Genomic DNA, 15,932 nt, shown 5'->3' with positions numbered 1-15,932 from the left:
GCTTTTGAACACACCGTTCTATCAAAGAGTAAGGAAAGGGGCAGTCTGACAGTGTCTCACATATAAGGGTCATACAGCTTGAAAACGAAACCCAGTCTGCATCGTTCACAAATGGCCAAAGACTTGTGAGCTCCAAAATAAATCATTTTTTAGGCACCTTAAATGCAGTCTGTTTTGTAATTTCAGCTAAGAAGCCCTCTGTGCTGACAGACTCTTGTTAACGTGTACTGTGCTGTGAATGGAGGTTTGTTGTCAAGGAACAGACTGCTTGGCAGCTTCCAAACAACCGGAGTGTTTGTGTGCATCTTCTACAGCAGCCAGGTGTGCCTCCATGCCAAGCTGCAGTGCCACTGTGGGGTGTTTTGCATTTAAAAGGAAAAGAAAACTTTGTCATGGAATAGAACCCATGTTACTGTGAGGACAGAGGCCTTTCAGCCAAAATGATGTGCAGATATATCAAGTCGTGTGGCAGATGCAAGTATTTCACAGTTGAAAGATTTCCCATTTTAGACTGCAGGTGCAGCAAAAGGTACAAGACACATTTCTTCAGATTTAGACCGTTGGCCCATTTTTGTCACTGTAGTTCTATTCAGCCAAACAAATTTGTCCATTCTATTCACTAAGATTGTCCAGAATAACATCCGTCTGAGATTTGAGGGCCGTTAATGTCCTACTGTCCACCACAGTATGGTCATTTATCCGATATGTCTGTGGTTCATTATGTAAAGAAAAACTTTCTTACATTTATGTGAAATCTTTGTTTAGCAAATTTCCAGTTGTGGTCCCTTGTTCTTGTTGCGGTTTTTACTTTAAAGCGACAGCTAGTATCCACTGTACTAACTCCTTTCATAATTTTAAATTCTTCAGTCATGTCCTCTCTTAATCTCTGCTTAAATTGAAAAGATTTGGCTCCTTCGATTTAGTCTCATAGCTCTTAGCACTGCAGTCGGCCTGGTTGCTCTTTTCTGGACTTTTTCTAGCACTGCTGTGTCTTGTTTGTAATATGAAAGCTGATGCTGCCCATGGTACCCCAGGTGAGGCCTCGTGAGTGTGGTATATACCTTAAGCGTAACCTCCCTAGACTCGTACTCCACACATCGTGATCCGTAACATAACATCCTAGTAGCCTTCTGTACGCCGCCTGCCAGAGAGAGATATATAGACTGACAGATGAATCCTCCAAGACTCCTGCATACTTTACATAAGGTTCAGACCTCCCATTGTATATTCAGACCGAACATTTCTACTCCTTGTGTTTAATACTTTTGTTTATTTGCATTAAATTCAACCAGCCACAAACCTGTCCAAGTGCCATTGTAACAGTTTAGTTGGTTCTCCATTATCTGAACTTCCCACCTACTTTGGTATCAAGTGCATACTTAACCAGCTTCTTAATTCTATTTCTGTCCAGATAGTTTGTATTAAACATACCAAAGGCCCCAGCACTGAGTTAAGGAAATGCTGTTTTATTTGAAGTTATTCAGCCCACAACTGCCAAAATAAAGCCTTTCCTCGGTCCTTAATCAGAATATTTTTGTCAGCTGTATTGTGACTTGTCTCTAATTGCAGTCGGGCATTTTACACTTCAGGCATCATTATTGCTGTAATAGTTAACATACACATTTACATACATCTATGCTCAAAAAAATTAAGAGAACAGTTAAATCGCAAAACATTCAAGTGGAAAATCTTGACGGAGTAATATTCTGTACTTTATTGAAAACAGTCAATGGAAACCAAAATCGCCAACCCACTAAGGGCAGGATTCAACATCACTCTGAAAATCACAGGCTGATTGTGTGAATTTCATCAGGCCAGTTGCTAATGTGACCCTGTAGGTGTGTATGGCCCCCAAACTCCCGACAATGTCTGGACCTGCTCCGGATGCGATGGCCGATTGACTGAAATGTCTCCCATATGGAGGGGCAAAACCAAACAACCTTGCGTTATAAAGCAAATAATCACTTCTGTGTCATGAAATAATTTGTAGGAAGCCGTCGGTGGATCAGAAATCTTAACTGCCATTCATGCATTGCAGTGCCTTTAGTGACACACAGATTGGTGAGGACTTATACGTTGGGTTCAGTTGCTGATATTCAAATTGTAGTGCACTTGAAAGTCTTAATGACACCTCAGTGAAGAACATTTTTTATGCATTTTTTTCTACATGTTTACTCAAATTACTGTTCTAGAATAAAGGATTCGTTTTAGCCTCACCTAAAAAGATGCCATGGCTTGGATTACGAGAGAAGTCGTGTACTCCTAAGTTTCTAACTTTCCTAGTAACTTTTCACAGAGTAACGGGGTGATTTAGTACTTGTTAGCAGTCCTCCTTATCTATTTCTGTGTAAAACGGAGAGCTCACTTGCTGCTCTCCAATATTTTTGTTCAATTAAAATGGATATACTGTACATTGAACCCTTTGCAGAGCGACTTTGGAACTTCTCTTTCAAAGAAATCCATGACAGCCACCCCACCTAGCACTGCTAATGCCCCCTTGTCTAAACCAGGCATGTGAGAGAGCGAACAGCCCCGAAGAGAAATGAGTAATCCTATTGAAGGCCTGAAGCTCTCCGAGTGGACGGTGTGTGTGTTTGTGGCACCCAGATAAGAAACAAATGGTGGATGGTATCCTGGCCAAAGGGCACTCATCTTTTTAAATGTCCATGACACCACCTACATATGAGCAGCAAGGGTCAGTTCCTGAGTCTTGATTGTTTTTTTTCTTGTCTGTCTGCCTCCAGATTTCATGAGATCCTGAAAGCACTAACTGACACTGATGAAGGGAAGCTGCACATTCTACGTGTTTTGTATGACGTGTGGAAAAACCACCCTCAGGTGAGAATTACCATCTGCAAAAAAGACACACTTGATGAGAACTGAAATGGACCATTTAGTACAGATAGTTGGTCTTTCCACTGGTTTATAGATCCATTAACAGATGCCCAACTCATCAGCCCTCCAGCACCGTGCTTGCCAGTTGGTATGAGGTGTGTGTGCTGATATCCTCTGTTTTTTTGCCAAACGTGGCACTGCACATTATGGCTGGACATCTCCACTTTTGCCTTGTTCCAGATCTCTCTTGGTTTGTTCAGATGCCACTTTGCAAACCTAAACTGTGCTGCCATGTTCTTTTTAGAGATAAGACGCTTTCTCCTAGCAACCCTTCCAAACAAGCCATACATTTTCAGTGTTTTTCTGATTGTGCTCTCATGAACTTGACAGTTAACATGCCATCTGAGGCCTGTTGAGTCTGAAATGTAGCTCTTGAGTTTTCCATTTTCTCTGAATATTACATGGTCTGATCTTGGGGTAAATTTCCTGGGAAGATTGGCAGCTCTGTTGAATGTTTTCCATTTGTGAACAATCTTTCTCACTGTAGAGTGATGGACTTCAAGTTGTTTGGAGATGGCCTTTTAGCCCTTCCCAGATTGATGGGCAGTAACAGTTGCTTCTCTGAGATCATTGCTGATGTCTTTCCTCCTTGGCATTTTGTTAACACACACGTGCCCAGCAAACTGCCAAAACGTCTGTTTTTATAGAATTGGTCACACTTGTAGATGATCAGTTAATCAAGTGTATTTGATTAGCAGCACCTGGCTGCTACTTACTCCCTTAATTCCTGTGGTAGCAGTAAGGGTCTACGTGATTTTTCACACTTTGCTTCTTCATTTTGGCTTCGTTTTCATTAAATGAATAATGACATGGTGTAATATGTCATTTGTTGTTGTTCATCTGAAGTTGTATTTACCTAATTTTATGACCTGCTAAGGAACAGGAGCCTCGTGCATAAATGGTGTGTATGCACAAAAATGTTGCGTATTCCTGCTTCCATGCTCACATCTCGATGTATAAAAACTAAACTTGGCATAAGGCACATGGCAGCCTCTTCCCTTGCGTATGCACTTCTCTGCTTGGTTTTGCAAACTGCCGGCATCCAGCGTCAAAGCAGTGATACTTTTTTTGTGTGGTCTTCCTTATTTTAGATTCGTATCAGTGATGCAGGATTTATCAAGTATACCGAAATTGACTGCATATCGTTTACAAATTAGATTCACTTGATTGTAATTATTCTGTAACAATACGATTGTGCATGGAATGAACAAACTATTCCAAATACCACAGCTGCTTTAGCGTTGTTACTCCTAGTGCACCACTCAGAGTATTTTAACAAATTGTAAGTGTGTGTCGTATTATAGCTGCAAGAGCTCTTAATGTGCTAATCAGTCCAAGTGCTAATTACAGTCACCTCACTGGACACTTGCTGTACAGCCTGAGCCATTTTATGGACCATTTGCACTATCTGCACTGAATGTACATGTTTGTTGTACTTATGCTCTCATATTGTATATTTTTCATTATTTTTATATTGTATTATTTTATAGGAAAATAAGTTTATGGAGGATTTGCATATTGAACCCCATTGTACTCGGCAATGACATTAAAGGGATTTGATTCAATTCAGTAGGCGAGAGCGTATTTACAGATGATGATGATGATGATGCTTACTCGCTTTGATTTACATTTCCAAGAGCAATCCTCTTGGCGCTGTGTGCTGTTAGAATGCTAAGGTGTATACTTGATGAAATCATTAAAGTATACATATTCCACTTTAGAGAGAAATCATTAATTTAAATAATGTATACAGTTAATAATTATACAGGTGTGAGGGTGCGGTGCCGCAGTGGTAGTCATGAGCTGGCGCCCCATCCAGGGATTGTTCCTACCTCGTGCGTGATGCGCGCTGGGACTGGCGCAACCCATGCATTGATTAATGTGCAGCGTCTTCATTATTTACCTTATTTATAAAATGTTGATGTTCTTGACAATTTCACCTCTTGTTACCTTTGTAGTAATGGCTGCTACACTATGCTTCTGGCTCGGGTGCGCTGCCCGCTTTAACCCCTGCACATGTGCTTTTCATTCTGCAGATGATATCTGTTATTGTTGACAAGATGATTAGAACTCAGATTGTTGATTGTGCAGCAGTAGCCAACTGGATCTTCGCTCCTGAGATGGCACATGATTTCACAAGGTAAGAGCGGCCAGCACTGTTTGCTTTATTGATTACATTCAGCTGACTGAATAAAGGTGTGCGCCATCAGACCTGGCAAGTGCAGCCTATGGAAGAGATGTCTGCTTACAGGTGCTGCTGCACAGCTTTATTACAAAAGTGATTTTGGAAATGATCACACTAGCGCAGTCCGAGACCATGGAGTACAAGTGTGTACCGTTTTAGAGGGCATTACAGAGGAGGAGCAGTGCTGGCTGCCACTTCTGCACTCCACTTTGCAGAACTTGGCCCCAGGCCCTGTGACCATAACGGACATGTGCAGCTGAGTACAATATGTCCTTATTTACAGTGAAGCAAGTCCGTCATGCTGTGCTCATCCACCATGTGCATGGCTTACATGTAGCGTAATGCCTCAGTGTTTCAGGTCTCACTGTGGCTTTTTCTTATCTTGTAGATTCTATGTGTGGGAAATTCTACACTCGACAATCCGCAAAATGAACAAACATGTACAGAAGATCCAGAAAGAACTGGACGAAGCAAAGGAAAAGCTGGAAAAACAGCACAGAAGGGTAAGACTTGAAGCTGTCTAGTAGGCCAGAGTGAAGTTTGTTCTCACTAAATGTGGATGTCCTTGTACTGCAGAAATGGTCTTTGCATGCAAGTCTCACAAAGAGAGATGCTACAAGTTAAATGGCAGCAGTAGATGTCCTGGTCCAGTTGCATGCGTTAGCACCATTTCTACTGTGCTGTGCCCGTTTTCTTTAAAATGTACATAAAACCTTCAAGAAGAATGGGCCATTGAATGTAACACTGCTTGTCTGTGGTTCACTTCGATTATCAATGTTGAAAAATGTGGAGTGTCCCCTACACTATCTACTTGGTCACAAGTTCATGCATGTTCATTTCTCTCCAACGGTAGATTCCCTGCAAACAGCTAAATTGAACAAGTAGTCACATGATTTAATGATGGTCATTTACTTCACGTAGTGTTGCCAGACCACGTCTTGAGTTGTGGCGTTTCTAAATTGAAAAACACAAATGCAGTGTGGCACTGCTAGACTAACTGGCAAGGCATGTCATGTATGGCCGAGCCAATCGGGTGCTTTCTATCCCAGCCTCTGCACCTGTGTGGTTTTTTTTTTGATTAATCGTCCCTAGTTGCGCCCTTCAGAATTATTAATATTACTAGAAGTATTCATTTCTTCTTTGCATGCTGCCTGTGGGCGCTCATTGCATCCATTTAGTGAGTCGTACTTGGCAGCACATCATTAATGAAAATTGCAAAAACTTCTGCCCTGCTGCTGTTTGATTCCAGTCCACAAACCCACGCGGTTCTGTTGAAGCTCCCCTCTGACTCCGGATGGCAAGCAGCAGACTTCTCTTTTAAAGATGCTTTATGGTGTTGGATGGATGGACAGGCAGCATAACTGCTTATCTTCCCCCTTGTATTGTCCTGGGCTAGTTGGGCAGTTTGTTAGCAGGTTTGTTGTACTTGCACCTCACTTGGAGATCCTACTTACACAGCCGAGTGCCAGTCACTCTGCAGTATTCCACATAGGACCCCCCCACTTAAGTGTAAGAGCGATGCCTCTCGCCTGTCACTTCTCACTTCACCTCATAGGGGCTCTCTGTGACCCCCACTAATAAACATAGTGTCACCAAGACACATGACACGCTGTATACCATTTACTACCCAATGGGTTCTTTCTTGTGTTGCACTTTATTCTTCTATTGAGGTACGACCTTTCAACCTTGATAAACCCTGTCTGGAAAAGTGAAAGCGACACGATAGGAGAAAATAGAAAATGAAATTGATAGCAATGTCTGGATAGAAGTAGACTTAGAAACAGCTTCCTGTAAATCAGCAGAGTCAAGGGTGGATATAGGCCTGGCCTGGCCATCTTTCATTTAGGAATCGGCGTGATGTGTCTTGGTCTCTGACATCACTTCCTATGTCGTTCCACTTCAGTCCTTCAAACGGACCCTTTATTTATCTTGAACTTCCACACAGGGGCTTCAGGACATGCGACGTTACACACATTTGATTGGCTAGCTGCCCTGGTGATGGAGACTCTGCTTAAAGGCTGTGATCCTGTATGTGCCACCTCATTGTTTTCCATTCCCACTACTTTGGGGTTATAAACTGAGTGAAGCCAATGCATTAAAGTTATAAATTACTGGTACGATACAAGAAGAATGTATTGTTGGTGGTGTGGGGGAGTTTACTGCCCCGTAGTGAAATTGCTTTAAGGGTCCTGTAAATTGCTCTAGACTTAATGTACAGTGGAACCTTGGGTCATGACCGTAATTCGTTCCAAAACTGGTTGTGACCCGAAGTAATTTTCCCCCATAGGATTGTATGTAAATACAGTTAATCCATTCCAGACCATACGAGCTGTACGTAAATATATTTTTTTTAAAGATTTTTAAGCACAAAAATAGCTAATTATACCATAGAATGCACAGTGTAATAGTAAACTTAATGTAAAAACATTGAATAACTCTGAGAAAACTAGCCTGGCAGTCTCTTAAACAAGGCCTTAAACTGCCTTCTCTCTCGCTGCACAGGGAGAGACACTGGACACGTGCGGAAATCATCGGCGCGTACGAACCAGAAGGGAAACTGGCCTGTTCGTCATCTGAGTGTGTGGTCGTGAACAGATGCAAGAGTTTGGCGAAGTTTTTGGTCGTGGTCCGAGACGTTCGACTATACTTAGTGCTACTTTGTTTCTTAAATATATAAAAAGCATTGCATTTTTTGGCTTGAAAAATTACATTTTTATTAAATCTCATCTAAATAATATAAAACATGCAAAACACTGAAAGTACAAAGTCAGAAGTGCAGAAAGTATAATAATGGTACAAATAATATGAACAGCACATGTACGATTGAAGTGTTGCATCCAGATTCCCAGAATCCCTTTCAGTTTCTCTGCCCAAAGACACATTCACTTTGTCATCTCCGCTGAGGACCGGCGTTTCTTATAAGACGCCATTATGAGACTAGGAGAAGATGAGTCTACTCCATTGCCCAGGTAACGCTCGGGCTTGGCACTTACGCGAGGCGTACCTGTACTGCTACCTGAGTAACGCTGTTGGCACTTTTACAGCCCTAGTAAACCTTGGGTCTTAATGTGAGACATCTGTACTGCTGCCCAAGTCACACTTGCGACTAACTCCTTTAGCTCTGTTTTCACAGCCCGAGTTACGCTCGAGTCTATGCTAAGGAGGTTAACTTGCCTTCAAATTTGTGGTTTGTTTGAACAAAATTAAGTTAAACAGTCTGCAGTTTTAAAATTGCACGGTTTTATCCTCCAGAATGCCCCTACTAAGAGGGACTCCCTCGGATGACACATGTAAATGGCTTAGACAGAAAGCGGGGGCTTCTGTGATGATGCCCTTCTGCAGTTGTGTGAATGAAGGTGCACTGAGAGGGTAGTCAGGAGGGGGTTAAAAATGAGAAATGAAACCAAAACTTTGCTCTGTAATTTTCACCGTAGAGAGACAGTGGCGACGAGGATGATGACAAGAATAGTGATGAAGATGGATTATTGGAAGAGCAAATTGAGCGCCTTCAGGAGAAAGTGGAGACGGCACAAAGTGAACAGAAGAACCTCTTTCTGGTCATCTTCCAGGTGAGTGAAGCTCTTCAGATGCTTCATGGGTGGCCTGAGGTACGCAGGCTCTCTCTCTGTCTGTCTGGGTGGTGTCCATCCTCAGGGGGTCTCAGTGCTGCTCTTTGTCGCACGCAGCGCTTCATTATGATTCTTACGGAGCACCTGGTGCGTTGTGAAACTGCTGGAGTCGACTTCAACACGCCGTGGTACAAGAATTGCATTGAAAGACTGCAGCAGATCTTCCTGATGGTAAGTAAGGCTTTGTATGATTTTGGACAGTAGCATGGCCTCCTCCGTTGCCTTTGGCCATGAGGCTCCTCCTGAAGGTACCTTCTCACGTTCCGCCTCTTTTTTTTTTTTCTTTGCCCATTTTTGCACAGCATTATCAGATCATCCAGCAGTACATGCTGACCCTGGAGAACTTGCTTTTCACAGCCGAGCTGGACCACCATATCCTTGCCGTGTACCAGCAGTTCTGTGCGCTTCAGTCGTAAGCACCTGCCTGGAGAGGCGGCCCTGTTGCTGCCTTTTGTTCTTTTCCTTGTGAGGACAGAGACTCGGCAATTCTTGCATCAAGATACCTTTTGCCATTAGCCTTTTGTAAGCCTTTCTGGACTGAGGGTCTGTGCCCACCACTGAAGTGATGATGACCCTTTTTAACTGTTTAAAAAAAAAGACAGCCTATGCGGTCTGCCAGGCGAAGTTTTGCTAGACATGACATGTTTTTCTTTTTAATTTAATGGGAGGGTGGGTGACAGGGGTGGTCCTGTTGACTGGCTATTTTTATTTTATTTTATTTTATTTTATTTTAGAGTCCCTTTTCCCTCTTGTAGTTAGCTGACCCCCTGAGATCCCTGCCCATTTCCCAGACTGCACCTGTCATCCTAACTGTAGCCTTAAGAGCTGGGAGTGAAGCATGGAGACCGACCTCAATGTCTGCGTACAGTACACCAGAATGTCTGTCTGCATTTTGTTTGTTTTTTTCCCAACTTGGTGGTCGTCTTTGTTGCTGTTTCATGTCACTTCTGTATGACGTAAGCTCTGGGGGAGGTGAGGGGGCTCCAGGAGAAACGACTTGTCCACAAATAAAACACAGACAGAGCCACTGGTGTCCTTTTACTTTAACACTGGCTCAGTGCTGTCATTGTGAGAACAGGTGGCACTGGAGAGGGAGAAAGCACCAGTAAGAGTGGGCTGCCATGAGACCTCGGTGCACAAGTGGGAGTTCAGCCAAAGCCCACCTGAGCCGCTCGATTCACTGGCGCCAGCGTTCTGGCTAAACTTGACTCGCTCGACTTGGGCTGCCTCTGCATTTTGTTTGGTGGTGGTGGGTGGCTGGTGACACACATGGTGGCACTGAAGTCACACTTCTGCCCAGGCATGAACGAGTGTTGCTTTGTGTCAAATCTGATTGGCTGATCCATTCAAAAAATTAATGTTGGATAAGAAGGCGGCAAAATGAGTTAGAGAAACAGAGAGAGAAAGCAAGAGAGACTGGCAATGGCAGAACTTCTCTCTGCGGCCCAAGCCAAAGACCGGTGCCCCTGTTTATCGAGCATGTCGGCCAAGGTGAAGAATGTGTTACCTTAAAGGAGGACATTGAGAAGATCCTGGATTTGGGAGGCCATGTTTGAGAGTGAATGACTTCACACGTTTACACTGGCCCAAGGACCAACACACCCGATTAGAAGTTGGGCCTGATGGTGGGCTTGTTCATTTGTTTAACCGTGAATGATCCACAGCTCTACTTTTACAAGAATCGTCGTCCTGCTCTTGGGGTCTCCGGTAAGCGTCACGTAAAGTAAACTGTTGCTTTACAAGTCGCCTTCCCTCTTCACAGTCTCTATTTATCTAATGCCCTGGACGTCTCCACCTGCCCTCTTGAACCTCCTTGAGCTTGTAAAGCGTAACATGGACGTTTTCAGGGGTTTGTGGAACGCAGGGCTCTGTGACGCCATGTGACCCCTCTGTCTCCAGCTGTATTCAGGCTAACATGCCAGCTCGTCCCCATCAACATCTGTGTCTTCATACTGTACTCTTACTTGAGGCTCATTGAGATGTGCCTATTCACGCTTGGGGCTGGGGGTCTTTCGTGTGTGCGTGTGTGTGCTGCTTTGGAGGAATGCAACTCACTTTAATGATGCCCGATGTGGCGCACTGGACAAAGTCGAGGAATGGATGCTTGTGAAAAGCTGCATTACACCCAATGAGAACGCTTAAGGCTTCTCCGTGTAGCTTTGTTACAAATTTTACTCCATCTCCGTCAAATGGCTACCACCTAACAGGTTCATTGTCATCTACCATTAACCGAAACATTCCAGCGCTCCTGGGATGTGTGTGCCACCTGCTGGTGATGTTTGAGTACTGATCAAGTGCTTTTACTGCTTTTCTGTTGATACTCCTAACAGGTGGCTGTGCCCACATCTCTGGACCAATGTGTGTGACCTGAAGGGGTCTGTCCTGGGGGGCACAGTGCCAAGCCAATGACATGTCTATTTGTTGCTTCTTTTAGTCTTGCACATCTACATTCATTGTTTTTTATTGCCCGCCTATCAGGAGGTGGGCAGAGACGGAGATAAATCAATACTCCAAGAAGGAGCAGCCACTCGAGCCCAAACTTTAAAAGTGGCACATTAGCAAGGGCAGCCAGCCAGCATGGCCTTCTGGGTCCACCCATCCCACTGCCCCCCATCCCTTCAGCCAAACTGCACAGGGGCTGCCGGTTTGTCTAAATGCACATTTATTGATCCACTGTTACATCTTCTCATAAGTGACTTCGTGGCCACAGATGCTACACGTTTTTTTGAACACGTCCTCCTCCACCTCCGGCCCGTAGACGTGCTGGTGAACGGCGGCCTCCTTCCTCCATACGCTGCTTCTTACGGCTCGTCGTAGTTCTGCCAGGACAGACGGGAGCTGGAGTTACGTGAGCTCACGGGACCCCCCCAGTAACCACCACACGAGCCCCCTGCTTACCTTTCACCTTCTTATCAAAGCGCTTCTGCTTCAGCTTCTCTCGGGACACTTGCCGGGTGTCTTTGGCCTCTTCTAAGGCATCGGTGCTCCCCCACACCTCAAGAGATCGCTTCACTACCTAAAGGGGTCAACGACACAAACTCATATAGCGCCATGCCGCCTCCGAAGGGGCCGAATGTTCTGCAGCGGGTGCCACCGTACCTGCAGTTTGAGGTAGAGCTTCATGTCGCCCCAGCGTGGGTTGTGGGGGTTCTTCCTCAACACAAACTTGAGCACCGGCTCCCTCTTGTCCAAATCACAGTCTTTGAGGAGATACGTCTGCTTCGCTTCTGTCCGTGTGATCAGCGCATGCTTGCCGTCTGCGTCTCTGGATTGAGAAAGAGGAATTAATTAGACGAGAAAGACGCCACTGTCCTCTTCACAGTAGCACCCGGCGCAGAGGATGGTGCAGGACTCGATACCATCAGGCTGCCCTCACTGGGCATCCGTTCAATGATGCGTTAATAAAACTCAAGCTTCCCTTTATGCCGTCAAGCAGGGAAAACGCAGGCGCCCCGCACTCCCCTTCGCACCTGCAGCTGTCACAGACGTGCACGTCAAAGCTGTTACTCAGGTAGGACTCCATGAAGGGCTTGTCACACTCTTCACACAGCAGGTAGTCGCATTCGAGCACTGGGCCTACACAGGGGCACAAAGAGGGGTCACTATGGGCCTGGTAGCCATGCCTCACTATCGACGTGCACAGGTTTGGCCTTACCGGAGCTGCGCTCGCGACCCATGAGCCGTAAAGTGGCACCACAGTGGACGCCTACCTGGCTTGTGAAGAACTCGCTCGGCTTGTTGCTGCTCCTTGTCCTGCTCCTCATCCTCTTCAATAAAGAAGCCGGCGCCCGAGTCGATTACCTTGTGTATCTTTGCACAGGAGGCCCCTACAAGACCAATACAAAGAGATGATGGAGACCATGTCGCCACAGGGCCCACGTCCCAAGCCCCATTCTGGCAGAGACCGAACCTTCAGTGATGGAGGACGGCCGACTGGCTAACCGCGCTTGCCGCAGCAGTAGGGCCCGTTGCCTGTTACGCTCGATCTTCGCTCGGACGGCTGCTGACAGAGGGGGTTTGGTGACTGGTGTGTTGCCATCCTGTGCCATGTCCGTGTGGGGTGGAGCGGTGGAATCCAGCTCTGGCTCCAGCTCGTCCTGCATCTTCTGTGGCCTGCAAGAGAGACATAGAGTTTAAGAGAGCTTACGGCAGATGAAAAGGTTCCTGCCCTGTGCCAATCCAACTGCCAGCCTGGCTTAAAAGCACCCGAATTGGGTATTCCAAATGTCCTTTTGGAGCCACAAGGGGCACACAACCAAATTTACCAACTGACAAAGTCGCAGAGTGGGGCCGACGTCAACTAGCACAATATTAGCAGGTGTCAGATCGTGGCACCCCGTGGAGTTGGCTAATCTAATCTGTGTTTGTGTGTCTGTCTGAGCATCACCTCGGAATGGCAGCAGCGATTTACATGAAACTTGGCACACCGGTTTCTCAATGGTCGACTAAAAACACTGTAGGGTGACATCAACCCTAACTTGTATGCAAGTTATCATCCAGTGGACACTCGGAATGACCACCAGAGGGCGAACTGGAGGCGACTGCCAGTATTCTTTATGTTTGAGCGCCTGCGCCCGACGCCGCTTTTGAAATGAAATCGAGCTGCGCGGGTCCGAGCGTCAACTGGATGATAGCAGCCATAGAAGACCGCAAGACATCACATTAGGGAGTCTTCATTGTTTGTTAATTTACTTTAAACTTGTGTGTTTTGGGTTTTTTTTTTTTATTACATTTTTCTCAAACAATTAAAAACACTTTATATTCCTCCCGGGCATGTGTGCAAGTTAATGACAAAAGGGTCCAGTTGAAAAGCCCACCTCATGCTCCCGCTTTTTGAAAAGCTCCTCTGTGCCGGGACCATCATTTACTTTTTGTTTCTTGCTCTTCTCGCCCCATTGTGAAAAAACTAGCAGCTGCTGCAAAGGCACAATGATGGGTGAAGCTGCCAATTCTCGCTGGCTATGCATTTTTTTCGGCATGTGTGTGTAGCAATTTTAATTTACGCATATACTTTGAGTATATTTATTTTATAAATTGAAAGTTTATTTTTTGAACACGTTTTGCTTACAATATTTTTTTTATGAAGGCTGGCGGTTGGATTTGACGGGACGACCAACGCGAATGGCTACACCCCCGGTCAGTGTACAACTTCGTTCCCCTTGTCCAGTTCCAAGATGCCCACCGCACTTGTTCTTAGTCTTGGCCCGCTGCAATGGCACTAAACCTCGTCACCGTCACTCCAGACTCCGAGCTGACCGGCACAGGGTCGTCCTGAGCGCACAGCTCACTGACCCAAACTGGCCCAGCTGTCTTAGGGCGCTCCTCCATGGATCAGCCAGCCAAAGTAAGGTGGCATCCCACTTCTGACTCCGTGTGACCCTCCGAGCAAATCACATCAGCTGCCTGGGCACGAAAAAGAACCCAATTGTATCACACCATGTTGATAAAGGCGTCAGCTCAAGGAGTACAAATACTCGGAGACCACTTGTGCCCTTCGCGTGTGTCGCTGCCGCCGTCCCTCGTGACCCTGAGGCTCCATATAGCGCCACGAGCGACACGCCTCTCACCTCACTTCACTCCGCCTGATGCTGGCACCAGGAATACATTGGGACTCTTCTGGGAGCTCGTGTGCTGCGACCTGCAGGGAACATGAGGGGACAGGCGTCAAAGGGCTGCTGCCACACGGAACGAAAAGACGGTCCGCTAATAGTAAAACATCGACTTTAGGCACAGAACGAGGAGACACCGAGAAGGCCAAATCGCGCAGCTTCTCCAACTTGTTCTTTCTTTCCTTCTTTTTTATATCCTCGGTGCTCTCGACGTCAAATGGCGCCTGAACGTCTCCTGTCAATTCACCAGAATCGCCGAGCAGCGGCGTGGCGGCCTCGCATTTGAAGGCCACTGTAACCGTCAAAGCGCACTAAGTGTCCTCCTGGAAAGCCAGCGGGGGGACACGAAGGACTCACCTGGCGCTGCCTGCAGCTGACCGCCGGCTCGGCTTTGTTTATCGCGCTTCCCGCCGTCGCGCCCTTATGGCGTGTAGAAAAAAGTGACGCATGCGCAGGCGACGGCACTTTTTAGGGCGCTTGTTATTGACGTCATCGCCCATCCGCACTCCCCCCTCCTTTTCATGAAGGCAATAACAATACAAAGTACAAGGCAACGATAATGATGCCGATTATTAACAAGGAGAACTCAACAGTCAGAAGGTTCATGCAGGGTATGAAAAATGAAATGAGAATCCGTCACGGCTGAAGTGAAGTAGCACGTGCACCTTGACCACCCCCTTGGAATGGGGGTCTTTCGCGGCCCCCTGTCTCTGCTTGTTACCATGAACTTTATTCCTCCGTATACTGCAGCCGGGAGGGGTGTGACTGTTGATGGGCGTCCACATGCCAAAGACCCTCTGACAGGGTTCTCCTGTCTCCATGCCATTATTTGTGCTTCCCTTCCCCGCACCTTTCTAGCCCCCCAGGTTTTGGACCCCTTGCTTTGGTCACATGACACCCCCGAGACCCGGATTGCAGTCTGTGGGCTCCCCGTGCTCAGGTGGGGTTGATCCGAGATGTGTTGGCCTCTCCGTCTCGCTCTTGTGTCCTGATGTCCGATTTTGGGTCCTTTTCCTGCTGATCTTAAGCCCGCTGTCCCCCACAGCTCCTCTCCTTATCGTTTTCTGTGGTGCCACATTGCACCAGGGGGCCTCAGCAGTGATGGCAGAGTAGACTGATGAGGGCGTAGTGATGGTGGTCCTCTCAGTTGCCCTCTTCTGCTGGACCTTGTCCTGGCCTGAACCCAAACCGTTGTCCCCTCATCCTCATCTGTCCTGTGTTTGCACTGTATGTGCCGCCGCCCGTTTCCCCAACCCTGGTGGTCTCCTCCGACACTGGCACAGTCTCTCTGTCCCTGCGCTGATTGGCCTTCATCTCCCAAATCTGTTCGCTGCTCCTTCAGACCCTTCCCTGCTCAGCTGGTATCTCATCTTCTCCGTTTGACTTCTGACCCTTTTCTCTCCCATTCCGTCTCCATCAGAACTTTCTCCACGTTTGCTGTTACCATTGATACAAACCCAGCAATTCATTCAAATTATCCAAAGAGCTAAGAACTTGGAGAGGAGGAGCGGGGACCCCCAAAGGTGACCGTGACGCCCACTCCGTCTGTTTTATCGCTAAGCATTTCTTGGAGTTCTGCTCGGTCCTCCCTGTTTGTGGCGTAATCGGCCTCTT

General features: G+C 46.5%; 2 protein-coding genes across 3 annotated transcripts in view; one reads left to right on the top strand and one right to left on the bottom strand.

Annotated features, from left to right (window-relative positions):
* Positions 1 to 9,306, top strand: part of LOC120532251 (nuclear cap-binding protein subunit 1) — a 37,242-nt gene extending 27,936 nt beyond the window's left edge. The window contains exons 18-23 of the mRNA XM_039758105.1: positions 2,745 to 2,838; positions 4,932 to 5,035; positions 5,469 to 5,583; positions 8,515 to 8,649; positions 8,767 to 8,880; positions 9,012 to 9,306. Coding sequence (XP_039614039.1) covers positions 2,745 to 2,838; positions 4,932 to 5,035; positions 5,469 to 5,583; positions 8,515 to 8,649; positions 8,767 to 8,880; positions 9,012 to 9,125 — 676 coding nt within the window. The 3' untranslated portion in view covers positions 9,126 to 9,306. The remainder of the gene's footprint in view (positions 1 to 2,744; positions 2,839 to 4,931; positions 5,036 to 5,468; positions 5,584 to 8,514; positions 8,650 to 8,766; positions 8,881 to 9,011) is intronic.
* A 2,047-nt stretch (positions 9,307 to 11,353) lies between these two features.
* Positions 11,354 to 14,763, bottom strand: xpa (xeroderma pigmentosum, complementation group A). Of its 2 annotated transcripts, XM_039758106.1 has the most exons (8): positions 14,676 to 14,763; positions 14,277 to 14,347; positions 12,620 to 12,822; positions 12,420 to 12,536; positions 12,180 to 12,285; positions 11,809 to 11,974; positions 11,608 to 11,725; positions 11,354 to 11,528 (listed from the first exon to the last, which is right to left on the bottom strand). In XM_039758106.1, the coding sequence occupies exons 3-8, from the start codon at positions 12,810 to 12,812 to the stop codon at positions 11,386 to 11,388; spliced, it is 843 nt and encodes a 280-aa protein (XP_039614040.1). In that variant the 5' UTR covers positions 12,813 to 12,822; positions 14,277 to 14,347; positions 14,676 to 14,763; the 3' UTR covers positions 11,354 to 11,385. The 2 variants fall into 2 exon arrangements, with proteins under 2 accessions (XP_039614040.1, XP_039614041.1); XM_039758107.1 differs by lacking the exon at positions 14,277 to 14,347.
* Positions 14,764 to 15,932: the final 1,169 nt, after the last annotated feature.

The sequence above is a fragment of the Polypterus senegalus genome, chromosome 7 (assembly GCF_016835505.1).
Source record: "Polypterus senegalus isolate Bchr_013 chromosome 7, ASM1683550v1, whole genome shotgun sequence".
Classification (NCBI taxonomy): Eukaryota; Metazoa; Chordata; class Cladistia; order Polypteriformes; family Polypteridae; genus Polypterus; species Polypterus senegalus.
Note: the sequence above shows the minus strand (reverse complement) of the source record. Positions and strands in the feature narration are given on the sequence as shown.